At 46.3% G+C, this 27,185-nt stretch overlaps 5 protein-coding genes across 11 annotated transcripts; 3 read left to right on the top strand and 2 right to left on the bottom strand.

The window, feature by feature from the left end:
* Positions 1 to 260: 260 nt before the first annotated feature.
* On the bottom strand, positions 261 to 3,372 carry ift46 (intraflagellar transport 46 homolog (Chlamydomonas)). Of its 4 annotated transcripts, XM_052059768.1 has the most exons (7): positions 3,102 to 3,372; positions 2,998 to 3,058; positions 2,669 to 2,770; positions 2,294 to 2,601; positions 1,555 to 1,648; positions 1,350 to 1,481; positions 261 to 1,196 (listed from the first exon to the last, which is right to left on the bottom strand). In XM_052059768.1, exons 3-7 carry the CDS (start codon positions 2,762 to 2,764, stop codon positions 849 to 851), a joined length of 978 nt encoding a protein of 325 aa, XP_051915728.1. In that variant the 5' UTR covers positions 2,765 to 2,770; positions 2,998 to 3,058; positions 3,102 to 3,372; the 3' UTR covers positions 261 to 848. The 4 variants fall into 4 exon arrangements, with proteins under 4 accessions (XP_051915728.1, XP_051916347.1, XP_051914906.1 ...); XM_052060387.1 differs by lacking the exon at positions 2,998 to 3,058 and having other exon boundaries at positions 3,124 to 3,372; XM_052058946.1 differs by lacking the exon at positions 2,998 to 3,058 and having other exon boundaries at positions 3,107 to 3,371.
* A 32-nt stretch (positions 3,373 to 3,404) lies between these two features.
* LOC127611526 (serrate RNA effector molecule homolog) lies at positions 3,405 to 9,381 on the top strand. Of its 3 annotated transcripts, none has more exons than XM_052056865.1 (18): positions 3,406 to 3,525; positions 3,606 to 3,716; positions 4,418 to 4,592; positions 4,790 to 4,900; positions 4,973 to 5,116; positions 5,180 to 5,240; positions 5,350 to 5,647; positions 6,680 to 6,825; positions 6,892 to 7,155; positions 7,234 to 7,295; positions 7,360 to 7,438; positions 7,527 to 7,691; positions 7,780 to 7,932; positions 8,000 to 8,153; positions 8,307 to 8,419; positions 8,505 to 8,736; positions 8,893 to 9,085; positions 9,159 to 9,381. In XM_052056865.1, exons 3-18 carry the CDS (start codon positions 4,474 to 4,476, stop codon positions 9,232 to 9,234), a joined length of 2,370 nt encoding a protein of 789 aa, XP_051912825.1. In that variant the 5' UTR covers positions 3,406 to 3,525; positions 3,606 to 3,716; positions 4,418 to 4,473; the 3' UTR covers positions 9,235 to 9,381. The 3 variants fall into 3 exon arrangements, with proteins under 3 accessions (XP_051941453.1, XP_051912825.1, XP_051905660.1); XM_052049700.1 differs by having other exon boundaries at positions 6,889 to 7,155; XM_052085493.1 differs by having other exon boundaries at positions 3,405 to 3,525; positions 6,680 to 7,155.
* Positions 9,382 to 10,542: 1,161 nt separating this feature from the next.
* On the top strand, positions 10,543 to 12,326 carry LOC127597822 (gamma-aminobutyric acid receptor-associated protein). Its single transcript, XM_052061552.1, has 4 exons — positions 10,543 to 10,775; positions 11,512 to 11,590; positions 11,675 to 11,793; positions 11,870 to 12,326. The coding sequence occupies exons 1-4, from the start codon at positions 10,686 to 10,688 to the stop codon at positions 11,948 to 11,950; spliced, it is 369 nt and encodes a 122-aa protein (XP_051917512.1). The 5' UTR covers positions 10,543 to 10,685; the 3' UTR covers positions 11,951 to 12,326.
* Positions 12,327 to 12,594: 268 nt separating this feature from the next.
* On the top strand, positions 12,595 to 17,884 carry gps2 (G protein pathway suppressor 2). The gene is made up of 11 exons (XM_052060945.1): positions 12,595 to 12,770; positions 13,807 to 13,924; positions 14,019 to 14,128; positions 14,605 to 14,717; positions 14,799 to 14,878; positions 15,008 to 15,087; positions 16,126 to 16,297; positions 16,378 to 16,461; positions 17,258 to 17,334; positions 17,403 to 17,498; positions 17,576 to 17,884. The coding sequence occupies exons 2-11, from the start codon at positions 13,831 to 13,833 to the stop codon at positions 17,666 to 17,668; spliced, it is 999 nt and encodes a 332-aa protein (XP_051916905.1). The 5' UTR covers positions 12,595 to 12,770; positions 13,807 to 13,830; the 3' UTR covers positions 17,669 to 17,884.
* Positions 17,885 to 18,568: 684 nt separating this feature from the next.
* LOC127597576 (eukaryotic translation initiation factor 5A-1) lies at positions 18,569 to 26,807 on the bottom strand. 2 transcript variants are annotated; one of them, XM_052060750.1, is made up of 6 exons: positions 26,491 to 26,797; positions 24,761 to 24,933; positions 24,581 to 24,685; positions 24,380 to 24,511; positions 19,144 to 19,217; positions 18,569 to 18,982 (listed from the first exon to the last, which is right to left on the bottom strand). In XM_052060750.1, exons 2-5 carry the CDS (start codon positions 24,926 to 24,928, stop codon positions 19,155 to 19,157), a joined length of 468 nt encoding a protein of 155 aa, XP_051916710.1. In that variant the 5' UTR covers positions 24,929 to 24,933; positions 26,491 to 26,797; the 3' UTR covers positions 18,569 to 18,982; positions 19,144 to 19,154. The 2 variants fall into 2 exon arrangements, with proteins under 2 accessions (XP_051916710.1, XP_051916781.1); XM_052060821.1 differs by lacking the exon at positions 18,569 to 18,982 and having other exon boundaries at positions 18,997 to 19,217; positions 26,726 to 26,807.
* Between the last annotated feature and the right edge of the window lie 378 nt (positions 26,808 to 27,185).

Genomic DNA, 27,185 nt, shown 5'->3' with positions numbered 1-27,185 from the left:
AATTTACCACCAGTTTTGTCATATTGTGAGTGACTTGTGGGTAATGTGCTGATGAGTTATGAATGCCGGGCGAGAGCGCACCGAAAAATTGGGACACACGCACACCCTCGAGGGCTATACGAAATTAGGTGGGGGTGGAGTGGACCATTGTCGTTAAGCAACATTGCGAGTGCGCATGCGTCAACGGGGTTCTAAAGTGCTGGGAGATAAATTCAGACATTCAAGTATTGTAAACCAAATAATTAAGGACAATAAAACACATTTTAAATCCAACCATTTATTGGTCCTTCTGAAGAATACAAATTATCAAAATATAAATATGTGTAGACAGTATAACATAGAACAAAGGAAAACAATAACACACCATCTTAATTTTGCCACAAGATGGTGCCAAAGCCCTACCTTCAATTACAAGCTTTTGTTAATATTTAATGATAGCACCAATGTGAAGACACTGATCCAGTTAAAGATTTTTTTTACAATGACCATCATCAATGACTTCACAAGAAAGGAAACGTAAAAATCAACATGCAACATTCTATAAATATCTGCAATTGTTTTTATTTTCAACAGTCACTTCCACAACATTCCTTGGAAATCACAGTGTTCATTCACTGGTGAACTGTTTTCAGGACAGGCCCGCAGGCTACTAATGTGGTCCTTATTGGTTACCCGGTGCCTACTGTGTCCATGGTTTTGAGCATTGACATGATCTTGACTGAGACTTGGGGCGACGCCAAGTTCAGCCTGGGTTGGAAAGGGACGTTATTGGTCCAGGCACACTTGAATGTGGTTTTCAAAAAGGAGACATGAAAAATATCATTACGCACGTGGCATGGAGAACAGAATCAAGTTCGCGCAAAGTGCTGCGAATCTCTGAACTCAAGAAAGAGGCTGAAGAGCAGGTGCAGCGCTTGGATGCGGCTGCAGTATACGGGGACGTCCAGCAGTGCACACACAATATCGCAGTACTGTGGCAGGCTGCAGCCGAGGCGGGCGGGTGGCAGGCGCACGCGCCCTAACGTCTCCTCAACCTCCGGTGGCCACTCTTGCATGAGGGCGTCGATGTCAGGCATGGCGCGGGCGTACTGCACGCTGGCCGCCGCCTTGGAGCGGTGTAGGGCGCCGATGCTTTCGACCCAGCTGTCCACAGCGCGAGGGTTGGACTGAGGACTCGACACGCTGGTCACTTTCAGCTGGGAGACACGTGACGAATCAATATTTTCTCACGACGTGACATTTTTTAAACATCATACTCACTAGAGATGCGGACTATTAATTAATTAATATGTGAAGGTAGCAAAAATTGTATATTGTTAGTTGAACTTGGCTCGATAGGGTTTTTGTACCTCGCTGGTGGCGTGTTGTTTGGTCTCCTCGGACAACCACAGTGACAAGACTGTGGGGTCAGACTGCTTGATGCTGGGCTCGTCCAGAACCAGAAGGCCCAGCCCGTCCGCTTTGCCATCCGGCCTCGGCACCTGCACACCGCAGGGGGAACAGGTTGTTGATGATTTGACTTGGGTTCAAGTGGAGCAGCAAGGGAGAACCTACCTTAAGGAAGGCGTCAATGTCACCCACGGCCGGGATGAAGTCTGGGATGAAGGGTCTTAGGCTGTGTTCTAGCACGATGGATTTAGGAGAGTACCTAGCAAAGAACACGCTTAGTTTAGTCAATCAGCCAGTGCCAATAAGTATTAGGGTCAGACAGTCAGTCAGTCTTATGTTGACGTCAGACTAGAGGAATATAGCCCAATTTTGAGCCGACAGACAAAAGTAGTGTCTCATAGCTGATTTTGAGTTGTCTTGACACGTCCAAGCCCATGTAATGTCACATACTTGTGTATGCAGAAAAGTGGTGAAGATTGCACATCTGTCTGTGTCCTATGTTTTGTGTGGTGTTATTTTGACTTCAAAATGGCGCCGCGAGAGTGGCTGCCTTTCCAGCAGCTCCTATATTTTGTTGTTCTACTTCTTCCTTTCATAACTTTGCTACTGTGAATTGGGAATTTCTCCATTGCGAGACTAATAAAGGTTTTCTTATCTTATACTTAACAATTAGTCCTTTTGTGTCGCATCGCGTCCGGTCCAAGACACTGAACGATATTTATCTGGTAATCTGACAGCGCGACCATCGTGAACGACACAAAAATCGTATAGTTTGACAATGCCTTTAGTCAGTAAATAAGTTATAAAGTCAATGTCAGTAGCCAGTAGTCATCAGTGTCAGTAAATATCAGTTGGCCTGTTGGTGGGTGGTGTCATTGCCATACAGACATCACTCCAAACTCACCGCATGATGTACTGGAATAGATCTTTGATCTCGGTACTGACAGGCAAGTTGGCGTAGTCAGCCGCGTCGTACGCGCCCTCGGGAGCCTCGTCGGTATCTTCGTCATCATCGGTATCTTCGTCATCATCGTCGTCGTCCGATTCCTCTGACTCATCCTCCTCGTCTTCTTCCTCGTTGGGGGTGACCCCGGGCTGCCTGCTTATTGGCCCTTTGGCCCTTGGAGGCGCGGGGTCTTCGTCCATCTCGTCACTGCTACTGTTGTTGCCTGACAACAGGCTGCGCCCCCTCCTGTTTCTCCCGCGCTCGGCCTGCAAAAGCACAAATAAGTGACGGCTGCCGAGGCACGTGAGGATGCGGGCGGCAGAGCCTTGTTACCTGGCCGCGGATGCTCGCCTCCTCCGCCGAGTCGCTCACTTCCACGCTCTCATCGTATGGTTGGTTCTTCACAAGTCGACGGTCGGCTCGCTCCATGAACAACTAACACAACATCCAATAAGATTGAACAAGAACAACATACAAAGCACATGGTCGTTTGGCATCAAAGCTCACGTGGTAATATACTGAACGTCTTATTTGACCAAGGCACCACGTATGTTGAATTCGCATGATTTTGCATGTCATTCAGCTTTACACTTTCAGTGTTAACTTGGGTTGAATCAAACTTTAACACGTGTTAGGAATGCATCGTTTTCATAGTAACTTACATTTACCAGACATTTAAATTCCTGTTCCTATTCTTATTTAACGTCTGTCATCGTTACATAGATTACACATACATTGCTCTATAAATACTGTTGACTTGACTTGACTTACATGCTAACGTTAGCCACCCAGCATCAGCGAAAAATTGGCTTCTTGTGTCCAAATTGAGAGATTTCCCAGATTTCCCAAGACGGTTTTCCAGACACAGCTGTCCTTAAGCGGCGTCTTCTGTCTCATAGAAACAACGCAATGTAAAGAAACCAATGCTAAAATGTAGTAAAATATAATTCCCAATCGAAACGCGCTCAGATACGCCACAAAAACACAAGGGCGAAAGTTTCTGTAGCCTAGCAACCAGTGTCGCCATGTTGTTTTCTTCTTCGCGTGACGTCTTGTGGTTCTTCTCTCGTAAAACGAAGCGGTTCGTTTCATGCGCCTCTATCGCCACCGTGTGGACTGGTGCGTACACGCGTTAAATAAGATTTCTCTCGACGAGGAAATGGACCAACATCACATCGAAAGCCTCAGAAGTAAAAAGTTAAAACTTTTTTATTTGTGGAACACAAAAAGTGCATCTCAAGGCAGTTATTGTTTTTTTTTGTCCCTCCAGGGCACTAGAGGGCTACTTGGGCCTGGTAGGCTGTCGTGATTGGTCGTTGTGGCGGCGGGACCGTTGTTGTGTGTGAGCTGGTCTCCTTGTTTTCGTTCGCAACCTTTTCAGGTAAACTGTGCAGCATAAACAAAAACATATATGCTGCAAACCAGTCAGCATCATTTTGTTAAATACGCTCAAAGATCCTTGTCCTGAATGCAGTGGGCAAGAGTGAAGCTAACTAGCCGCGCTAAAGGCTAACGTCGAGCTAGCCTTAGCTGTTAGCCGCTTATGAAAACTTAGGATTCCAGCAATGTACTGTATCATACGAAAATTTTCATTTTACAATTTATGTTGTATACTTTAGCTTGTTAATAACGAGAAGTAGGCGCCCACGCATATAAGCAAGTGATTTTATCGGGTGGCTCGTAAGTCTGAAAGCATGTGTCCAGTATAGGCAGAACTACTGTAGTCTGTATGCATGCATGATTTAATTTAGTTCTGGACACTATTGTGTAAAGGTCTTCGGCCACCACTACTGCAGCGCCTCTGAACCGTTTTTGTGACAATGTACATAATTTTATATCAGTAACTAAATGTATTTGCTGAGTTAATGATGATGTCGTCCCCATTTAAACTGTATTTACTGAGTGGTGAAATCAGAGCCGGTTTATTTGAACACAACGCTATGATTATATTGCATGAATGACAATAGGAGGATACGCAGGCTAATTGTACACTAGTGGAACATCCTCCGAGAACTGGGTAGTAGCCTGCTAACTGACAAATAAACCGCTGGGATTTTTTTCTCTCACACTTTTCTGTAACAGTCCAGTAGAAGCTAGTAAGTCCCAAGAGACCAAAGAGTGCATATGTGTGCTGACCAATGGGGGACAGCGATGATGAATTCGACAGGAGGCGGCGAGACAAGTTCCGAAGAGAGCGAAGTGACATGGAGCGATCTCGAGAGCGAGAAGAGAGGCGCCGCGATGACTGGCCAGACAGGTGGAATTAAATAAATAAACAAATAAATAAAAACACACCATATAATCTGTATATGTGTGTTTTTTAATTAAGTGGTCACATATGGGAGCATGCTGGAGTAGTGGTTAGCACAGTCCTGAGTTTGAATCTTCAGTCAACCCAAAAGTAGATGGGAAATGTCTGGATGGCTCATGTGATGAATAAACATGCACACTCAGGGACTGGGAGCGCGGCAGAGAGAGAAGACGGGACTATGATCGCGGTCGCAGAGAGAGGTTTTCGCCACCAAGACATATGAGCCCTCAGCACAAGCGCATGAGGAGAGATTGGTGAGTGGTGGCCCGTGTCTCGCTCGCGCAGATCTTGACGCATCGCAGTTCAGGGTATCCCGGTTTTGTCAGGGATGACCACCGGGGTGAGCCATACCGCTTCGAGCAGCCCTTTGGAGGAGGCGGAGCTCTGTTCCCAAGGGTGGGACCTCAGGGCTGGCCGCCAGACATCCCCCAACTACCCATGCATCATGGAGCTCACCCACTTCAGGGCAGGTGTGTACACGGACACGCTCGCATGGTCGGCGGCATGACAGACGCATCTTTGTCTTCCCTTAGGTTGGCGATGGTAGATCCTGACCTGCCGCCCCCGGGACCCCCTATCATGAGGAGCTTCAAGGTGAGTGAGGCAACCGGTCAGGCCATGACGAAAACAAAACAAAAAAAAAGGATTGAAAATAATTTGGCCAGTTATTCGTGTGACCTAAGCTCTAGCGTGTGTTGCACAGGACTTCCTACTAAACACAGAGGACAGCGTTGATGAGACGGAGGCGGTGAAGCGCTACAATCAGTACAAAGTGGACTTCCGGCGCCAGCAGCTGCAGGACTTCTTCGTCCAGCACAAAGAGGAGGAGTGGTTCCGCTCCAAGTACCACCCTGAAGACATCACAGCCCGGAAGGCGGAGTCCTTGGCCGCTCTCAAACACCGTCTGGATGTGTTTCTCTTTCTGTGGGACAACAAGTGGCTGGAGGATATGTCGTTGGACATGGAGCACACCACTGCCATCATCAAAGTGCTGGACGCAGGTGAGTATTTGATGAGCTTTGGAATTTTTGTTAGTTTTTATTTCATTTTTAATTGTTTTTTCAAGGTAGTTTTTAGAGTAAGGATATTCATGTTTTTTCTATTGTATTTTTAACAACAACAAACAAGTGTATTCTTTTCTTTAGTGATTTTTCACTTATGAACCAAAACAAGGAGAGCACTTAGCACCTCGGATCGTGTTTGCAACTGATTCAAACGCACAAGCCGTAAGCACAGCTGTTGCGTAGGAGCACCGTCATCTGGTGGTGCTTTTTTTATTGGCTGCCTCGAGATGGCTCGCACACACGTGTTCCACCTTCCTTCTTCCGACTAAAGGCAGTGCTGTGATACCAAAGTAAATTTATTTCAAATCAACGCCAGTGGTCGATTTCATTCATTCATTCATTCATTCATTCATTCATTCATCTTCCGAACCGCTTGATCCTCACTAGGGTCGCGGGGGGTGCTGGAGCCCATCCCAGCCGTCTCCGGGCAGTAGGCGGGGGACACCCTGAATCGGTTGCCAGCCAATCGCAGGGCACACAGAAACAAACAACCATTCGCACTCACACTCACACCTAGGGACAATTTGGAGTGTTCAATCAGCCTGCCAAGCATGTTTTTGGAATGTGGGAGGAAACCGGAGTACCCGGAGAAAACCCACGCAGGCCCGGGGAAAACATGCAAACTCCACACAGGGAGGCCGGAGCTGGAATCGAACCCGGTACCTCTGCACTGTGAAGCCGACGTGCTAACCACTGGACTACCGGGCCGCCTGTCGATTTCATTATGTAATGTAATATTACATTAATTGGCAAAGAACCGACAAATAGGAAAATGAAAATTTCTGTATAATTCAAGTAACTTTTCCTTGGTTTTGTGAACGCAAAATGTAATTTCATTTAGTTTTCTTTCTTAGTTTTTGTGAAATACAAGCGTTCTGTCAGTTTTTTGATTGAGTGATTGTGTTAGTTTGCGTTAACTAGAGGCAGGAGGTTGCACGTGGGTGAGTCCTCATCACTTCTTGTCCGCAGCCGTCATCAAAATGGAGGGCGGCACAGACTTGGACCTGAAGGTGCTCGAGCCCAGCGGGGAGCATGCCAGCGGCGCTGGAGGCAATTCGGTGGCGAGTCCGAGTAAGGAGCCGGCTGGCGGCGAGGCGGGGAAGACCCGAAGTGAGGTGAGAAGACAATTTTGCGGAATTAAAATACGAGTAAATGGCGCTGACGATTTCACGCCTCAGAAGGATGAGGACGCCAAGCACAATGGTGAAGACGAGGACGAAGAAGAGGAGGAGAAGGAGCAGAAGGAAGAAAAGGAGCCCAAGAAAGGCCGAAAGAGGAAGCGCAGCATGTCGGCTGACAGCGGCGAAGGCTCGGCCTCCGACTCCTCGCACTCTGACGGCGAGAAGGAGCCCACGTTGCCGGCCGTTCCCCGGCCGCTGCACCTCACCACCTCGCTCTTCATCAGGAGCGTCCCACCAGATGCCTCCAAAGAAGAGATCGCTGCAGTGAGTGCCACCTCTCATCCCCCGCAGGGATCTTCTCCTGCCCCTAAACACGCTTTCACCGCCTCTCCGTGTTTGCAGATGTGTCGCAGGTACTCGGGCTTTCTGCGGGTGGCGCTGTCAGACCCTCAGCCAGAGAGGGGGTGAGTAAAACGCATGCAATCGTCAAATGTGGCGGTGGCGCATCACAGTACAAACGTGTGTCAGGTTCTTCCGACGGTGCTGGCTGACGTTCGACCGCGGTGTCAACATCAAGGAGACCTGCTGGAACTTGCAGAATATTCGGGTAACCGTCGTCCGGCGTTCTTGACGCCATCTCCTCCCATGCCGTCTCCTCTCATCTGGTCCCATCCTATGCGGCCCCCCCCCGGCAGCTCAGAGACTGCGAGCTGTCTCCGGTGGTCAACCGCGACTTGTGTCGGCGCGTCCGCAGCGTCAACGGGCTGACTCAGCACAAACCCGTGGCCAGGAATGACGTCCGCCTGGCCGCCAGGCTGGTGCATACGCTGGACCAAAGGGCGGAGCTTTGGCAGGAACAGGTGCGGATTCCTGTTGTTGTCCCCCCCCCCACACACACACGTCACTTCCTGTTTGACTCTCAATTAATGTCTGAATGCGCCACCGCAGATGAACACCAACCCCGTCTTGAAGAACATCACCGATTACCTCATTGAGGAGGTGAGCGCCGAAGAGGAGGAGCTGACGGGCGGCGAGGCGGGCGACGCCAAAGACACCGCCTCCTCCGAGGTTACAGTGGAGACAGATAAAACTTTGTTAAAGGTGGGACCAGCTTTTTCTTGGTGTGCTTTCTTTGCGCGGTTTTGCATGTGCGTTTGTGTATGTGCAGGTGCTGGACACACTGCTGATCTACTTGCGTGTAGTCCACTCGCTGGACTACTACAACTTCTGCCAGTACCCCGCCGAGGACCACATGCCTCATCGCTGTGGACTGATCCATGTGCGAGGGCCTCTGCCCGTGGCCAAGATCACTGCGACCGAAGGTAGACCGTACCGTATACAGAAACACACACGTGTACTAAATCTAATCCTAAAACGAGTACAAACTCGACTAAATTGACACATTTTTGAAAAAATACTAATAAACCTGCTTTGTGGCTGAACCCGCTGTGCCGTACTTTGTTATGGTCGGCCAGTGACTGAACACCTGAAGATGTGCGAGGAGCGTCTGGCTCCTCTGCTGAGTCCGCCCGAAGTGTTGAGTGCAGACGATGCCGCGCGCCTGGGAAGGAAAGACCCGGAACAGGAAGTGAGACTTTGAGCTGTCCTTCCGCCACCCACAATCGCATGATCTTGTATGCGAGAATTGACGACATCTATTTTGGTGCACGCAGGTGGAGAAGTTCCTGGCGGCCAATACTCAGGAGCTCAGCAAAGACAAGTGGCTGTGTCCTCTGAGCGGCAAGAAGTTTAAGGCACCCGAGTTTGTGCGCAAACACATACTCAACAAACACGGCGACAAGGTGGATGCCGTCAGACAGGAAGTGGACTACTTTAACAACTACCTGATGGACGCCAAAAGACCGGCGCTGCCTGAGAACAAGCCCCCGCCGCCCCCAGCTCAAGGTAAGCTCGAAAATAGAAGTTTGGAGAGAAGATTTGGGTCCCAAGAAATGGGCGCCTCCCTAGAACAAGTTCCCTCTGCCCCCTCGGTGAAAGGTAAATTGCTCAACGCTGACAACACGCAGTCCCATGAGCCCGCGTTTGCGTTCCTTTCTCTAGCTCCGCCCGCCAGCTTTCCCGCTCAGTCGCCTCAACAGCAAAGCCTTCTGGGATACCCGCCCGGTATCAGGCCTCTGCTGCCCGCCTTCCCCAGCGCTCCCCCTTACCCCGCCAACCAGTTTGGGGCTGGCCGCGGTCACTATGACAATTTCAGGGGCAACATGAGCTTCCCGGCCAAACATCCAAACAACAGGTAAAGGAAACACAATGAGACCGAGCGTCGATGTTGGTGTACACTTTGTGTAATTTTGTGTGTGTGTGCGCAGGGGTATGCGAGGAGACCCGCGCTCCATCATCGAATACAGAGACCTGGACGCTCCGGATGACCTGGACTTCTTTTAAACAACTGGCAACCTTGCTTCCCAGGATTTCCTCTCTTCTTCTGTGTGTGTGCACTGAGTGAGTGCGTGCGTTAGTGTGTTCCTTCCAGCTGGACCAAGGTCACTTTTGCAAGTCATGATGTCATAATAAAGAAAACAATAACCACAACTTCCTCTTTAAGTGTGAACTACTTTGATTTGTTACAAATTCACCAATTGGCAATAATTGTAAGAAAGAAGAATTTACCAAGCATTGGGTCGTTCACCCACTAGGAGGAAATGAGAACTGGTTTTAGTCTATCATGACCCAGGTTAGTTTTATCCTACTGAGATGCAATGTCATGTTTGTCAGCAGCAGCCTGTAATGTGTTTATAGAAATTGTCACTTTTAAAAAAAATGCTGTGTCTACGGCTTTTATTTTTCACAGAAAATCTTTGATCGCGGTGATAAGATATCCTTTATTTGTCCCAGTGTGGGACAAATAAAGGATATCTTAGTGGTCATAATGAATGGGCTGGAGTGCTCGCTGAAAGAAAGAAAACCTCCCCACTGATTAGTGAGAAATCCAGAATGTGGGAATGAACTGCAGCAGAATCCGACCAACTTTGACGTAATTGAGAGATGCTGACCATCACTGACTTTATTAGCAACAATTCTTTCTTTTCGATGTACTTTTTAGGTACTGTATGGTTTTATTTTCACCTAGCTTTAATGATTGTAAATTATTGCATTATTAATTTTTAATAAACTCAATCTATCAGTGGGATTTATAAATAATCGGGATTACTTAAAATAGCACGAAATTTGCTGTTATTATTTTTGTTTACTACAGACCTTTGTTCTGAAATCCAACCCAAGATTAGATTTGGTGATTCTTTTTTCATTGTCATTGAATTTTCAGATTTCAAAGGTTTTTTATCGTTAAATATTTGGGATTATATTCCTTTCAAGCATCCCAGTATAGTCTAGTAACTTACACAAGGATAATGATTAGGTGCAAGATCCTGATTTTTGACGATTTGGCTTTTGAAAGCGGCGCTTTGCCGTGACGCTTCGAGTTCAGAGCGGAAGTCAGCCGAACCGCAGTGTCACATGACAAGGGCAGCGGCCGAATCACCACTCTGTTCCTACGTAGTCAGGCGCGGCGTATGATCAAAATAAAGTAGTCCCCCCACCAACCTTTCCCACAAAATGACAAACACACGCACACACGCACACTCGACTTGAGCTATGTCGCCATTCGGCAAAGGGGATGTTGTAATACACCGACCGAATTCCCATCATACGTCGATGTGATTTGTACGTGGATGTAGCTTCTTACGTCACGTTGTTATTGTATATCCCTCCGCGTGCCATAACTAGCCACAGTAGCATCGTTTGTTGTTCTCGTGGTCGGTTTGTCAGCAATTTTCTTTCCCCACGAACCCGGAACGAGCGAACGACTGACTCTCCGTCTGTCATCTCTCGTAACGATGAAGTTCCAGTATAAAGAAGAGCATCCCTTTGAGAAAAGGCGTTCCGAAGGCGAGAAGATTCGGAAGAAGTACCCTGACAGGGTTCCCGTAAGTAGTCTGCTAACGTTAGAGGCTAACTAGGAACCTGGCTGTCTTGAGCTATTGTAACACGCCTATCTGTTGGTCGAATGTGTGAATTTCATTGACACATTCATTTCATCAATCTACAGATGTACTGAAAATGAAGCCAAATGTCGCATACGCGGGGGCGTTGACGAAAACGCCGCCTCGTTGGGCAGCAACAGGCCGCTAGCTTTCACTTGAACGTCGTAGTGAAAAGCTTCCGCATTTGGCGGCACAAATAGATTTATTTAGTTATCTCACCTAGTAATTGCATCATTGGTTTGTAATAAATGTGATTTTTAAAAATTAAACTCGTCTAATTAGAATTCAATTCATTAAAAGCATGCCACAAAACGATTATACATAATAATCTTTTGCTTATTTAATGAAACACTTGCTTAGTTATATGGAGCACAATAAAAAACGAAAATATAAAAACATTTTGTTTGTATTTCATTTAACAGTTGGTCAATTCTACATGAAAAACGAGTTATTTCTTTGGTGGAAATAAACCTATTTGACACAGTAATAAATTTATATTTAAGCAAATAATTGGCTTACTAGGTAGTAATGATGAATGAATAAATATTAAGGATCATTTCAAAAGATAAAGCCAAATATTTGCCCATGTATCATTAATAATTTTTATGGTAATGAATAGATGCACATTGATAATTAATTGATTTCTTATTTTGTTTTAATAAAACATTGTAATTTCCAGGTAATTGTGGAGAAAGCGCCCAAAGCAAGAATAGGTGATCTGGACAAGAAGAAGTATCTCGTCCCCTCCGACCTGACAGGTGACAAGACGTATTTACGCTTCTACCCACTGGCACTCACAATTAGATGTGATTTTCACATTTTTGTCCTTTTTGTAAATCCAGTGGGCCAGTTCTATTTCCTCATCCGAAAACGAATCCACTTGAGAGCTGAGGACGCACTCTTCTTCTTTGTAAACAACGTCATTCCACCCACCTCGGCCACCATGGGACTATTGTACCAGGTGAGACCATCGCTTGCTCTTTTTCCGATGCCACTGTAATTTATTTACAGCTCTCTTTCTATTTTTGTCACTGTAGGAGCACCACGAAGAGGATTTTTTCCTCTACATTGCCTACAGTGATGAGAGCGTGTATGGGAGCAGCCAAAGGGAAATGTGATCCCCACTCTGTCGCTTCTCCACCGCCTTCCCATGACGCGTACATCCATCCTTTGGAAATATTTAATCTAGCTCAGCAGCTTGGAGTTCACAGAGCAAAAGGCGTCAGATGCACTTTCACCGTCCTTGTTCCCTTCAACTTCTCCCTTAGTCAGTCTCACGTTGTATCTATCGGCCTCCATTTCTTATCCCCCCACTGCTACGGAACTACTATGTTGAGTATGATTCATTGTGGTTATTGTTAATTTTAGATGGCTTTAATTACCGTATCGTGAAGCTGAGTGCAATTATTTTTTTTAAGAACTCTATAGAGCTGTATCACTGACGCTTTCTCTCCACTCGTGAACATAAAATTATAAAATGTGCTCAAAAAGTTATTTGTGTCTCTTGTCTTCATTCCTAACATGTCCATTGGGATTGCCTTTACTATGAATGTCTAAAATTGTAAATCAGTGGCTTTTTGAAAATGGGACTTTTACGTGTGGTGGTGTCACGCATGGGAGGTAGTAAAACCATTAAAAAAAGGTATCTTGAAAAAAAATTCTACCGTCATTGCTCTAATTACTGTACATGTACCAGTATTTGAAACCTGCCCACGAACGCCAATCTCGCGAGAGAAATCGTTGCCTGAATAGAAGTCAATTTCCCCAGAATGCATCGGACACCAGAAGTGCGTCTTCGGCATCATTAGCATCACAACCCTGTTTATACGTAGTGCAGAAATTTTGCCGTCTTTTGTATAAAATACAAGTTTGTAATTAAGATTGACATATCTATTTATTTAACTGATCTCACGTTCAAAGACACGCACGACGTCAAAAGTAAGCGTTTCGGAGTTTTTCTTTTTTCAACGATCCCCGCGCCTGCCAAATGACGCCGACAGCTAGGTAGCTGCGTCAAGCTAACTGCTTCCGTTTTGTAGCATTTAGGGAGGTGGCGCGACGTCAAATGCTGTGTGCACTTTCTTTCAAGTGCACAATTTCAGTCGCGGTTTCGCATTAGTATCTTTTTATAAATATGCACATGTAACTGCAGCTTTCTTCGCTAATGCAAGGCTAACCGAGCAGCTTGCTGGTCTGGCATGTGGGCCTTCCCCCGACTACTATTTAACTATAAGCTAGTTTTACAGGTTTTATAATCTGTAATAACAATAATAATAATACAATATATTTTGGACGCCTCATGTCACTCAAATTTATTTGGCAGGAGTAAAAGAACCAAATTAATGATGAAATACAGTACAAGTTCATGATAAAAATAACCAAACAATTTGTTTTATTGTTAGCGACTGTAGACTGGCACGCTGCAATTAAATATTCTTTGTAATGTTTTTTTAACCCGACATAGTTCTAAACAATTCCCAGGAAAGTTTGAAAATATGTATTTTTATGTTGTAAAATTGACATTAGATTACAATCTTATTACATTTAGTGGAATGTAACTAAAAATGTCTGAATAAATAAGTGTGCGATTGGGAAAACGAATATTTAATTTAAAATAATGTATATTTGAGGAAATAAGATGCCACCGTATTAAAAATGTAGTACTTTTTACGATATATTATACATTATAAAATAACCTTCCACTATAGCTATAAAGAATTTTTCCTGTTGTAACAACAGAATAACAGTTCAGACTAAAAGGAAATGTATTGTAGTAAAATAACGGCGCTAAAAATATATACTCAGAACTAAGATAAGCTGCCACTATATTTGCATTTTCTTTAAAAAAAATGTAAAGAGGAAACAGACGCGGAAAAAATAAACATCATCTATCCCACCGAATACATTTTCACTTTTGATGAATGTACAGTAATTAGAAAACAAAATCCATGAAGATGTGCTGTTTGCTTTTAAGCTGGCCCCTCCACTGCCCGTCAGCATGCCCGCCTTGCTGGAGAGACCCAAGCTGTCAAACGCGATGGCCCGAGCCCTCCACAAGCACATCATGAGGGAACGAGAGCGCAAGCGACAAGGCGAGACACCGCCCGCCCACTCCCGGCCGGCTTTACTTCAGCACACACCCCGCTGACGTGACCTTCTGGATGTTTTTTTGTTTTTTTCTTCCAGAGGAGGAGGAAGTGGACAAGATGATGGAGCAGAAGATGAAGGAGGAGGAGGAAAGGAAGAGGACCAAGGAGATCGAAGAGAGAATGTCCTTGGAAGAAACCAAGGAACAGGTATGGATCAAGAAAATCAAGACAAATCCAAATTAGAATAAATGAAACGGCGAAGTGGGTCATAGTTTAATTTGACAATAAAATTGTCATATATACTATTTCATGAGTATTATAATTAACGGACGATACAGAATCAACTATATTCTTAACAGGGGATGAAGTAAAATTCAAAGTAATTTTATTTTAATAATAAAGTAAGTCATTTTTTAAAATGATTCATTTAAATGTAGTTTACCGCCTATTTCATACAATAAGTTCAAATTATGAAAACATGTTTAAATTCGTCTGGAAAATATTAAATTCTCACCATAAAATAATTCATTCACAAAAACAAATACATTTTTCAGAAAACATTTGTGTGGCGTGTCTGAAATTCCAAGGATTTTGTGTTAAATAAGATCTTGAAAGGATTTTTCCACGATCCAAATCCTTAACGGATAAATTTGATAGTGGATGGATTTGGAACCCTTGTTCAGGTGATGAAGATGGGCGAAAAGCTTCAGGGGCTCCAAGAGGAGAAACATCAGCTCTTCTTACAACTCAAGAAAGTCCTCCACGAAGAGGAGAAAAGACGCCGCAAGGAGCAGAGGTAGGCACGGCACGGCTTACCTGACGCCCGAGGCGAAGCCTCTTTGGCCACGCGCCGTTTGCTCATTTCCTGTCCTTTCAGCGACATCACCACGTTGACGTCGGCCAGCTACCAGGCCAGTCTACCCATGCACGCGGGCCAGCACCTCCTCAACATTCAGGGTGAGTCGCACGCGGGACAACCCTGGAACCACGTTACGACAAATCAATGTGAATCTTTATTCCAGTATTATGAATGTGATAATGTGACCTTTCAATTCCGTTTCCAAAATTGCCCATCTCATCCATCAGGCAGTCCCGTCAGCCACAGTCGAACCGGCGCGCTGCTCGGAGATCGGAGCAAGCAGCTTTTCCAGAGCGCTGTTCTTCCTGTAAGTAGCTGCAGCTGTCTTTGACAAAATTCCGTTTGGAAACTTGGCTCCTCCCTTTTCATGATCAGGGAGTTGGGAATTCATCATTCAGCATTCACTGCTCCCTAATCAACAGAGTGATTTTGATCTCAATTTCTTGATCATGTGGTTGCCACGAGAATCCTGTATCATCATAGCAATTAATTAAAATGCATGGTAAAATCCGCATTGTGTAAGATTTTATCGGTCAGACTTAAACCTGGTGTTCTGGGGGAAGAAAACGTAAAGGTATTTTCAAAGTCAGTGTAAAAAAAAATACATCAAGGGACACAATGTCACCTCGGATGAATATTTTCCGTTGAGCAGCGTGAGCCTCCCAATCAGCTCGGCAACATCAGCATAACATCAACAGTAAGGCCTTCAAAATAAAAGCATGCAACTAGTATGTCTACTTCCCTGTGATTGGCTGGCAACTGGTTCAGGGTGTGCCCCGCCTAAAACGGCTGGGATAGGCTCCAGCACCCCCCGCGACCCTAGTGAGGATTAAGCGGTTTGGAAAATGGATGGATGGATAGTATGTCTACTCAATATTCAAAATCGGTTCAGTATTGAGTGTGACTGTTAAGCCACCGCGTCAAAGTGTAGCGAAGCTGTTACGATACTATTGCTGTTATTTTAAATGTCTGACGGATAGGATTAAGATGTTTTGCTGATGTTGCTCTTAATGCAGGGGTGTCTAACCCATTTTTTGTTGGGGGCCACTTCGGAGTTACGGCTTCCCTCAAGAGGGCCGGTGGAAAATCTCATTGTTATTTATTATACCTATGACAATTTGCCATTTCGGCACAGATTGCAGCAAGAGTCATGATAGTTGACACACATGATTTGCTCCCGCGGGTCACATAAAATGACGTGGGGGGCCGAATCTGGCCCACGGACCTTGAGACTGATGTTCTAGTGTGTCTGTGAACCTTTTTGCACAACTTGCAAAACACTTTGGATGGTTGTGCATCAATTCCAAGAAATGGATGTCATGCCCATGTCCTTTTCTTTGAATAGACGCGTCACTATCAGACGCCGGCATTCAGTTCAGGTTCGGCGGAGCACGGCCAGTTCAGCGGTGCCCAGGGGGTCCACGAGTCCTACGGGGTGGCGCAGGCTCAGCATCCTGCCACCTACGCTCCTGGACCCTCCGTGCCGGTCAGCTTCGCCGGCGGCTCCCAGATCCGAGGTACGGCCACGTACGTGACGCAGAATGCTTTGTGGAGGCGGTTTTTACAAGTGTTTGGCTTTTTCTTCTTGTCCCTCCAGGAGCATCCGCATTTCAGGCCATGCAGTATCTACCCCATCAGCAGCCTGCCTACCCGGTCCACAATCACTTCACCTCCCAGCCTGGTCAGTTTACACAGACATAAAAGTGTCTTTGAGATGCTAATGCATATTTATTAACAACCCCCACAAATGTAACTTAAAATATCTTCACCATGGTGTAAAATTATTGTACATGTATAAATGAGTGCTTTGTTTAATTAAATGTTGTTTTTACTATTATTTTTATACTTTGATGGTGTTTAAATAGTACTAGTGTATTTTTGTTATATGATTTTGTTCAATTTAAATGGTGTGTAGATTTTGGGGGTGTTTTAAAATAATGGAATCACTAATAATCTCTTAATTTCAATGAGAAAACTACCTAATGAAATTATTCATAATTAATAATGCATGACATTTATCAACAAACCCCAGAAAATACGACAAATTTTTGACCAGTGATTAATTCACCCCCCCCCCCCAAAAAAAACAACAACATTGTTTTCGGTTAAATCCCCAAACATGGGGCGATATTTAAATAATAAATAATAATAATTATTATTATTATTATGTTTTATGTTGCAATACCACCATTCACCACTAGATGACAGACATGTCTTAGTTGATCTTCATAGTAGTATTGGGCAGTGTAAAACCCGCTCTTACACTGCCCAATACTGCGACGCAGCTTCTTCGCATCATTATGGATTAAACTTGACATTGAGTATCCCCAGAAATTATCATTTGAGGTGTTTTGCTCCATTTGATTTTAGTTTATCCATCGGCTAGAGAGCCCCCTCTCCCCCACACCCACACACAAAGACAAGGATAAAGGTGTATGATGGGCTGAGTAGTTAACGTGACTTAATGTTGCTGTTAGGCTACATCCCGGGTGCCGGTATCCCGCTTCAGAAGCAGCTGGAACACGCCAATCAGCAGTCGGGCTTTACCGACGCGGTACGTAGCCGCTTTTTGCCGGGGGAAATGGCGGCCCAAATAACCTTTTGTTTGCGCTTGTCCCCCAGGGCGCCCTGAGGCCCATGCACCCTCCCGCCATGCATCCTTCGGCTCAAGGATTGCTGCCCACACCATCCATGGCCGTCCAGATTCCTGCAGCAAAGGTTAACCCCGCCCCTGCGGCGAGCCGTCCGCTTGACTAACTGGTGACATGACACGCCCCCTCTCTGTTGTCGCCTAGGCTGCATTTCAGACTTCACCGCAGGCTGCGCCGCGCCACGGCTTCCTGCCCCACGCCCAGAGTGGCCAGAGGTTTTACCACCACGCCAAGTGACTCATTCTAGGTCCCGCCATCTTCCCCACCTCGTCTCAACATTCTGAGTTTCTGCTCTCGTTTTCGACATGTCAGTCGCGTGTGATTTCTCCTGCAGGAGAAGTCCGAGAGCCCTCCCTCCTTGTCTTCTTTAAGTTTATGTACAGTTTCTGTTATGACAAAATTCCTATTGCAGCTTCCACTGTATCTTGCATAATAAAATGAGCAAGTCCCTGAGCTAGTATTTAGTTTCTTGATTCACTCTTGATCAATGCGTCAATTGTTTTGTTCAATAGACTTTTTGCATTAGTTTTAGACATTAAAAAAAAACCTTTTCATTGACAGACTATTAATGATCAAGTTTTTTCATACAAATATTTATTTTTTTGGGTGGGAGGGATAAATGTGGAGAGAATTGCAGGATTTTGAGATGGATAAACAAAATGAGTTCATTGATAATTTTACGACATTGTGATTTATTTATTTATAATGGTTTTGCTTAATTTACTTTTGGGGAGATAATTGTCCCCGAAAATGCCCTCAATTGATCGGTGAATACATTTTTAGCTCACAATCATCATCAATAACGCATATTAATCATCCCCAGAAATTCTGACAACTGACGACAGGGAAAACCTGTTGTGTTGACAGTGTTTACAGGAGATTTTTTTAAAGTTGGCATTTGCTTTTAATAAACCCCCAATTCAATTTCCCCAAAATGCATTTGATTCATCTATTAATACAAGATTGATTTTTTTTTTTAATTTGTCATCAACCCCCAATTTAATTTCCCCAAAATGCATTCGATTCACCTATTAATACACGATTATGATTTTTTTAAAAATTTGTAATCACAAACAAAAATTCAGGCCAGTGTTGTGCTCCAGTAAATGAGTCGAATCAACATTCAATTGCAAGAAATTGACTTGTTGGTAACCTCCGTTTTAATTGGACTTGCTGTGACGAGCGTTTGGAAAATAAACACGGGCGGGAACTAAATATGGCCGCACTTTAATATGAGGAAACCCCAATGTACTGAAAGCCGCCATTATTTTTGCAATGAAGCCCTTTGACAAAACAGGGGAACAAGTAAAAAATACAGTCAAATAAAAATAGAGTAGCATTCGCGCCACTTTGAACTCTCACCTTCCCCAAACTCTTTGTGTTTTACTGGATTGGGGACGCTTCACCGAAGATGCTCATAATATACAATAATAAACATTAGAAACCCGTGCTCTTTAGTACAGAACAGAGGGAGAGCAATGAAAAAGAATGAAAGGAGGATAGCAACATTTCCTCCTCAACCCCCCCTAACCCCCCAACGTCCGTCAGCCCCTGTAACACAGTTGCAAGGAGAAAAGACGAAAGAGAACAAAGGGAAAGAATAGTCAGAAACCAGAAGGAAAACAAAGAGGAGTTTTTCTGTTGCCATTCCCGAAAGAAAGACATGACTAAAATGCAAAATGGATCTCAAATGTGTATGTTCTTGTGTTTACCTTGCTGCCGCTTATTTCCCCAAAGCTTTGATGCCGATGGCCGCTTCTTCATCCATTGCATTGAGAACGGTCACCTGCAACAAAAGTCAACACCTCGCCTCAAACGTGACATCTTCATGGGGCACCTCACCCAAAAAACATGACATTCCCTAACTGTGTATACTCTTGAGTGGCACCCACTGAGGTTATACACAGTCTTATGTTGCACATACAAGCACATTTGACAATAAAGTTGTGCTTGACTTGACTATCACACAACTGTTTTAACTTCAAATAAACAGCAAGCACTTATTGGCGTCGAGTAAATACCGAGGTTTTATTGAACCCTTTCATGCACCTCATAACCTGGTAACACGACAAGCTAGTAGGAACCGCTGTCCCTGAAAGGGTTAATAGCGTTGACTATTCCATAGTACTTGTGTGTTAGCCCCCTCCGTGAGCCGTCACCTTACCGTGGTGGAGGGGTTTGCGTGTCCCAATGATCCTAGGAGCTAAGTTGTCTGGGGCTTTATGCCCCTGGCAGGGTCACCCATGGCAAACAGGTTCTAGGTGAGGGGCCAGACAAAGCATGGCTCATAGACCCTTATGATGACTACAATATATGGACCAAGGTTTCCCTTGCCCGGACGCGGGTCACCGGGGCCCCACTCTGGAGCCAGGCCTGGAGGTGGGGCTCGTTGGCAAGCGCCTGGTGGCCGGGCCTACACCCATGGGGCCCGGCCGGGCACAGCCCGAAGAGGCAACGTGGGTCCCCCTTCCCATGGGCTCACCACCCATGAGAGGGGCCAAAGGGGTCGGGTGCTATGTGAGCTGGGCGGCAGCCAAAGACGGGGACCCTGGCGGTCCGATCCTCGGCTGCAGAAGCTAGCTCTTGGGACATGGAATGTCACCTCTCTGGCAGGGAAGGAGCCCGAGCTGGTGTGTGAGGCAGAGAATTTCCGACTGGATATAGTCGGACTTGCCTCCACACACAGCTTGGGTTCTGGTACCAGTTCTCTCGAGAGGGGTTGGACTCTCTTCCACTCTGGAGTTGCTCACGGTGAGAGGCGCAGAGCAGGTGTGGGCATACTCATTGCCCCCCGGCTCAGTGCCTGTACATTGGGGTTCACACCGGTAGACGAAAGGGTTGCCTCCCTCCGCCTTCGGGTGGGTGGACGGTTACTGACTGTTGTTTGTGCATATGCACCAAACAGCAGCTCAGCATACCCACCCTTTTTGGAGTCCTTGGAGGGTGTGCTGGAGAGTACTCCTGCTGGGGACTCCCTTGTTCTGCTGGGGGACTTCAATGCTCACGTGGGCAATGACAGTGAGACCTGGAGGGGCGTGATTGGGAGGAACGGCCCCCCCGATCAGAACTCGAGTGGTGTTTTGTTATTGGACTTCTGTGCTCGCCACGGATTGTCCATAACGAACACCTTGTTCAAACATAAGGGTGTCCATATGTGCACTTGGCACCAGGACACCCTAGGCCGCAGTTCGATGATCGACTTTGTAGTTGTATCATCGGATTTGCGGCCGCATGTTCTGGACACTCGGGTGAAGAGAGGGGCGGAGCTGTCAACTGATCACCACCTGGTGGTGAGTAGGCTCCGATGGTGGGGGAAGATGCCGGTCCGTCCTGGCAGACCCAAACGTATAGTGAGGGTTTGTTGGGAGCGTCTGGCGGAATCCCCTGTCAGAAGGAGTTTCAACTCCCACCTTCGACAGAGCTTTTCCCATGTTCCGGGGGAGGCGGGGGACATTGAGCCCGAGTGGACCATGTTCCGTGCCTCTATTGTTGAGGCGGCCAATCTGAGTTGTGGCCGTAAGGTGGTTGGTGCCTGTCGTGGCGGCAATCCCCGTACTCGCTGGTGGACACCAGCAGTAAGGGATGCCGTCAAGCTGAAGAAGGAGTCCTATCGAGCCTTTATGGCCTGTGGGACCCCAGAGGCAGCTGACGGGTATCGACTGGCCAAGCGGACCGCGGCTTCGGTGGTCGCCGAGGCAAAAACCCGAGCGTGGGAAGAGTTCGGTGAGGCCATGGAAGCCGACTTCCGGACGGCTTCGAGGAAATTCTGGTCCACCATCCGACGTCTCAGGAGGGGGAAGCAGTGCACCACTAACACTGTGTACAGTGGGGATGGGGCGCTGCTGACTTCGACTCGGGACGTAGTGAACCGGTGGGCAGAGTACTTCGAAGACCTCCTCAACTCCACCAACACGCCTTCCTTGGAGGAAGCAGAGCCAGAGGACTCTGAGGTGGGCTCTCCTATCTCTGTGGTTGAAGTCACCGATTTGGTTAAAAAGCTCCTCGGTGGCAGGGCCCCAGGGGTGGATGAGATCCGCCCGGAGTTCCTCAAGGCTCTGGATGTTGTGGGGCTGTCCTGGTTGACACGCCTCTGCAACATCGCGTGGTCAACAGGGAGAGTGCCCCTGGATTGGCAGACCGGGGTGGTAGTCCCTCTTTTTAAAAAGGGGGACCGGAGGGTGTGTTCCAACTACAGAGGGATCACACTCCTCAGCCTCCCTGGTAAGGTCTATTCAGGGGTGCTGGAGAGGAGGGTCCGTCGGGAAGTCGAGCCTCAGATTGAGGAGGAGCAGTGTGGTTTTCGTCCCGGCCGTGGAACAGTGGACCAGCTCTACACCCTTAGCAGGGTCCTTGAGGGTATGTGGGAATTCGCCCAACCAGTCTACATGTGTTTTGTGGACTTGGAGAAGGCGTTTGACCGTGTCCCTCGGGGAGTTCTGTGGGGGGTGCTTCGTGGGTATGGGGTACCGAACCCCCTGATACGGGCTGTTCGGTCACTATACCACCGATGTCAGAGTTTGGTTCGCATTGCCGGCAGTAAGTCGGAATCGTTCCCAGTGAGGGTAGGACTCCGCCAAGGCTGCCCTTTGTCACCGATTCTGTTCATAACCTTTATGGACAGAATTTCTAGGCGCAGCCGAAGCGTTGAGGGAGTCCGTTTTGGGGGCCTCAGTATTACATCCCTGCTTTTTGCAGATGATGTGGTGCTGTTGGCTCCTTCAAACGGGGCTCTACAACTCTCACTGGAGCGTTTCGCAGCCGAGTGTGAAGCGGTTGGGATGAAAATCAGCACCTCCAAATCTGAAACCATGGTCCTCAGTCGGAAAAGGGTGGAGTGCCCCCTCCGGGTCGGGGGGGAGATCTTGCCCCAAGTGGAGGAGTTTAAGTATCTTGGGGTCTTGTTCACGAGTGAGGGCAGGAGGGAGCGAGAGATCGACAGGCGGATCGGTGCAGCGTCTGCTGTGATGCGGACGTTGTATCGGTCTGTCGTGGTGAAGAAGGAGCTGAGCCAAAGGGCGAAGCTCTCAATTTACCGGTCGATCTACGTCCCAACCCTCATCTATGGCCACGAGCTATGGGTCGCGACCGAAAGAACGAGATCCCGGATACAAGCGGCCGAAATGAGTTTTCTCCGCAGGGTGTCTGGGCTCTCCCTTAGAGATAAGGTGAGGAGCTCGGTCATCCGGGAGGGGCTCAGAGTCGAGCCGCTTCTCCTCCACATCGAGAGGAGCCAGATGAGGTGGCTTGGGCATCTGATTCGGATGCCTCCTGAGCGCCTCCCTGGTGAGGTGTTCCGGGCATGTCCCACCGGGAGGAGACCCCGAGGAAGACCCAGGACACGCTGGAGAGACTACGTCACCCAGCTGGCCTGGGAACGCCTCGGGATCCCCCGGGGAGAGCTGGAAGAAGTAGCTAGGGAGAGGGAAGTCTGGGCTTCCCTGCTAAAGCTGTTGCCCCCGCGACCCGGCCCCGGATAAGCGGTAGATAATGGATGGATGGATGGATTGTGTGTTAGTGTTAGTCTTGACAGTAATCCCTTACCCTTAATGGTGACCGGGACCCTGCCACGAGAAGTGAAAAACTGCGAAGGAGGTTTGGCTCCCCCCCTAGGAAGTTTTGTGTAAGTATATGTGGGTAGCAGTATGTTTCAACCCTCGTAGTCCACCGTTTGCGATTCATGCAAAATTATGTCTTTGAATCAAAGGCAAAGGCATTCGGAAAAACACGAGAGAGCTGAAATGTATGGGGGGGTTCTAAAATGGACAAAATTTCATGACGTCACCGGCTGATAATTCTCAGGCATTGCAGCAATAATAAAAAAGGTTTTGATTCCGTAATCTTCACAATTTACATATTTTGCACCATAGAGACCCATTATAATTCATATTTTTGAATACATCGTAAACCTAATGTGTAAACATGCATTTCACGCGATTTTTACGTCAATCGCTTTGTTTTCGCTTGGACAGACGTATGCATCCCACATTGTTGGGTTGAGGTTATTCCGATTTTGCAACTTTAGGTTGCGTCAGAGGATCGCAAATGAGTTTGCCTTTTTGCAGGAGGCTTCAAACCAATGCATTTTACATGAACACGTCCGGTCAGGATTGTTAGTAGGGCTTGGTTGGGACCTCCAGACACAATTTTTTTTTTCCTTTTGCAAAAAATAAAGAATAAAAAATCCCAAAGAACTAATAAAAACTATATATGTATGGCTAGCACAGACGCCTCTGAACATTTTGAGTGTTTGAAAAAAAAAAAAGAATGTTTGTATAACACAACATACATCATTTCCCCAATTGTAAAACGCGTGACATACGGTTTTTTTGTTTCGAAGGACCTACGGGTTAAATATGTAGCAAATACAACAGCATGACAAGACACAGATCAGAGAGTAAACCACATGATGAGACACAAGGGAGGTTGCTGGGCAAGGCTGCGAAGATGCACAGCCACTCAGCTCACGGGACGAATCCACTCGTGCCGTCATTGGTCGACGCCACGGCGGGAACCGGTCTTGCGTACAGTCATGTACAAATACCGTACTTTGGAAAAGAAATGCAATGTAGTGAAGCCGCGATAAATGATGCGCGATATAGCGAGGGATCACTGTATTCTTTTTTGGAGTTTTTGTTCATTTTTTAATGTATTTATTTATTTAATATGTTTTGTTTTAGTTTAGCTTATATTATTAGTTTGCAATATATGATACGTTATTCATTTGCAATGAACCTCGAAAGCTCATGTATGATATGATAAATTGTCACGAAAATTACGGTTCATTTTAGTCTCATAAACGTGAGATGTAGTTTCAGTGTTTTTTTGTTGTTGTTTTTTGTAAGAATTTCACTATTTATCAAGTGAACAAAAAAAAAATGCTTTTTCGATATTTTTTGAGTTCGTTCATGACTTTTCATTAACGACAATGACCTTGGGGTAAATACTGACCAGGATCTCTTCCCCGGCTTCATTTTTGCTCTCAATCTCTTTGCCTAGTTCGCCCTCTGGGATCTTTAGGTCCTCTCTCACCTCCCCGCTGTCCTGGAGCAGGGAAAGGTAGCCATCTTGGATCCCGATCAGCTAGGAGAGAAGAAAGGGAGGTTTGTGAAAATTTGGGTCTGGTAACTGGCACTGTTTGCAAAGTCTCACTTGGTAGTCCACCCTCTTGATGTTTGGGACGTCCATGTTGTGAGTGGAAGGGCAGATGTCTTCGTATTTCTTCCCGGAGAAGATGTCAATGCCAACTAGGTGGACCTGCGGAAGCCATCAAAATTCGGTTTTGGCTTTGAATGGCGACTGCTGGATCAGATGCAGGGTGTGGCTACCCACCTTGGCGTGACCGTGCTTGCCCGTCTTGGAGGTGGACATCTCCATAATCTTGCAGGGACGGCCTTTAAGCACAACGTGGCCGTTCTTACGCAGGGCCGAGCACTGCATGGGGTAGGTGGCTGACGCGCCCGCGTCGCCCGTCTGGAAGTCCAGCTCTGCATCCGCCATGTCCACTGTGGAGCCACACGATCACACATTTTGAAAACGGCGTCTTCACAATATTACCACCGGGGCGATTATGAGTTCATCACTCAAGTAGACCCCCAGTCCTAAAGAATCTGCGTGTGCACTGAAAGAAATGCCTCAGATGTCAGATACATACTTTTCTTGCCACTCAGGAAAAATATGTCAGTCGTTATCGTAGTAGTTGGTTCAAACAAACATGAAGGGTATGCCTGATATAGTGGTCTACACCTAAGGGTGGGCGATATACATCATCAGCCCTGCTCTCACGAGGTGTCATTTTACATTACAGAGTATACCAACCCCCCACACCCCCCCCCCCCAATTCACTCCCCACTAAAATTTGAGAGTACACTGTCTCCTCCCAAAAGAAAACACAATGGGGTCCACTGATGCAAAGTAGGAGGAAGTGATGAATTGTAAAAAACGAAGAGTCTCCCGTGTTAGCGAGTAATTTAAGAACAAGAAAAACTTCCACCTTCAAGGTTTGGAAATGATTTGGGGTTGACAAGACTGACAACAGTCAAAAAAAGATTGTGAGTTGTGCTGAAAAATAAACAAGAGCTGTTGTTCACAAATGCTGTCAATCCATAATTGTTCTGTGAAGTGAGTCAGATTTACAGTATTTTGTGGAACATTGTCAAATTATCAGTAGTTTAAAAAATAGCTAGCAATCTAATATTAGGTGCTATGCACCGTATAATCACTTGAAGAAATACCTCGCCTGACACCTTTTTCCTCAGCGTTGAGTCTAGCATACGCAAGACAGTACAAAATAAAGATCCTCCTCCAAAATAAAAGCCTTTTGTCAAAAAAAATGTATTCTGTAGTTCAGACAATGAAGTAAACTTACTGTCGTATTAATTGAATAACACTGGGATCTTATTTTAAATTTAAACCAAATGAGGACAAATAAGACAATTTGGATGCCCCCCCAAAGCATTGCAGTTCCTCAGGATCAATTAAGTGCCTGGGACTGAAGTTAAAAAATGTTTACGATTCATCTCGTATGTCAACTATTGATGCTAGAGGCCTAGTTCGTGTTTGCCACGGGGGCCCTGAGTCAGTGTAACAGCCGCATCATCCCCATTGCCACCCCCCCCCCCAAAAAAAAGTGCACGCTGCAAACACGTCACAACGGCACGGCCCACGCAAATGTGCCATTTGCACGAGCCTTCCTCATTCTCCAGTTGAATGTTGGCCCGCTAACGTTGGTGGTGGGAGCTAAGCTACAACTGTCATGACTAAGCCATTACTTGATGCTGCACTTTGTTTCACATCGCTCTCTATTTTTAGTCAGCCAGAGGACTCTGCAAAATAACCAAGTCCACGTACTGGTGTTGATTTAAAAGGTGCCAATTAATTGTTAGATTGTTTATGGAAAAGGGTTTATTGTTGTCGATGTTTAATTAGCTTAATTTCAGGTGTGCGGACTTCAGCGGAGGAGAAAACTGACTCATATGAATGCGTTTTGTGCCAATAAGAGAATATTCATGTTGTGTATCCATTTTTATGTTATATATGGTATCTTTGGATACGCAACTCACCCTTTTTGGACAAAGAATCTCCTGTGTGGCTTCACTTTTAAATCCCCCAATGGAGTGGCCTCGTCGTCCACTTGCTCTCCCTTGTCTGGCTAGCTAGTCGTTATTAGTCTTTCATTTCAGTCCCGATAAGGTTTGTTGCTGTTATTTTTGCTCAGCACGCAACTGCGCCTTTTTTACCACTCGACTCAAACGTGAAAAGTCCGACGCCGGACCAAAAGGAAAACGCCCGCCCTACCGTCCCGTTATTTGGTTGTGGCGTCAGCGGGCCCCGGTCCGCCCCGCCTCCCTGCGCTCCCATCCAGCGGTCTTGTATCAGAGCAGCAATCCCAACGTCCGGTTAGGACCTTCATAATAAAACCGATTTCGTGACGTCGATTCTTGACTATTTTAGCGTGTGCGTTCACTCGCCATATCGTATATCAGTTAATTTTAGTTTTGAATTGGGCATTTAAATTGAACAGTTTTTTAAAAAATTGAACCAGCAAATTGGCGCTGCTGTTTTTGTTGTACCCTGCCCAGTGCCCGAAGACAGCTGCATAGGCTTCAGCATGCCCGCGAACCCTGTGAGAATAAACAGATTTGAAAATGGATGGATGGATATTATTTCTTCATTCATTCAGTCAGTCATCTTCGTCAGCTGGCTAATGAAAAGCCTTTCCTTTCTTAACAGCACTTAGAAACAGCTGCCTTTGTTA

This window comes from Hippocampus zosterae, chromosome 1, assembly GCF_025434085.1.
Source record: "Hippocampus zosterae strain Florida chromosome 1, ASM2543408v3, whole genome shotgun sequence".
Classification (NCBI taxonomy): Eukaryota; Metazoa; Chordata; class Actinopteri; order Syngnathiformes; family Syngnathidae; genus Hippocampus; species Hippocampus zosterae.
The sequence above is the reverse complement of the archived record's forward strand: the minus strand, read 5'-3'. Positions and strand labels throughout refer to the sequence as shown.

Coding starts and splice junctions, on each gene's coding strand:
- LOC127597576 (XM_052060821.1), bottom strand. CDS start 24,928: ATGGCGGATGCAGAGCTGGACTTCCAGACGGGCGACGCGGGCGCGTCA. Junction 24,686..24,760: donor GCAAGCACGGTCACGCCAAG/GTGGGTAGCCAC, acceptor TGGCTTCCGCAG/GTCCACCTAGTTGGCATTGA. Junction 19,218..24,379: donor AAGCCGGGGAAGAGATCCTG/GTCAGTATTTAC, acceptor CTTTTGTTGCAG/GTGACCGTTCTCAATGCAAT.
- LOC127597822 (XM_052061552.1), top strand. CDS start 10,686: ATGAAGTTCCAGTATAAAGAAGAGCATCCCTTTGAGAAAAGGCGTTCC. Junction 10,776..11,511: donor AGTACCCTGACAGGGTTCCC/GTAAGTAGTCTG, acceptor TGTAATTTCCAG/GTAATTGTGGAGAAAGCGCC. Junction 11,794..11,869: donor CCATGGGACTATTGTACCAG/GTGAGACCATCG, acceptor TTGTCACTGTAG/GAGCACCACGAAGAGGATTT.
- LOC127611526 (XM_052085493.1), top strand. CDS start 4,474: ATGGGGGACAGCGATGATGAATTCGACAGGAGGCGGCGAGACAAGTTC. Junction 5,117..5,179: donor GCTCACCCACTTCAGGGCAG/GTGTGTACACGG, acceptor GTCTTCCCTTAG/GTTGGCGATGGTAGATCCTG. Junction 5,241..5,349: donor CTATCATGAGGAGCTTCAAG/GTGAGTGAGGCA, acceptor TGTGTTGCACAG/GACTTCCTACTAAACACAGA.
- ift46 (XM_052058144.1), bottom strand. CDS start 2,914: ATGACATGCAAAATCATGCGAATTCAACATACGTGGTGCCTTGGTCAA. Junction 2,771..2,842: donor GACGTTCAGTATATTACCAC/GTGAGCTTTGAT, acceptor ATGTTGTGTTAG/TTGTTCATGGAGCGAGCCGA. Junction 1,197..1,349: donor AACAACACGCCACCAGCGAG/GTACAAAAACCC, acceptor CGTGTCTCCCAG/CTGAAAGTGACCAGCGTGTC.
- gps2 (XM_052060945.1), top strand. CDS start 13,831: ATGCCCGCCTTGCTGGAGAGACCCAAGCTGTCAAACGCGATGGCCCGA. Junction 13,925..14,018: donor ACGAGAGCGCAAGCGACAAG/GCGAGACACCGC, acceptor TTTTTCTTCCAG/AGGAGGAGGAAGTGGACAAG. Junction 16,298..16,377: donor CGGCGGCTCCCAGATCCGAG/GTACGGCCACGT, acceptor TTGTCCCTCCAG/GAGCATCCGCATTTCAGGCC.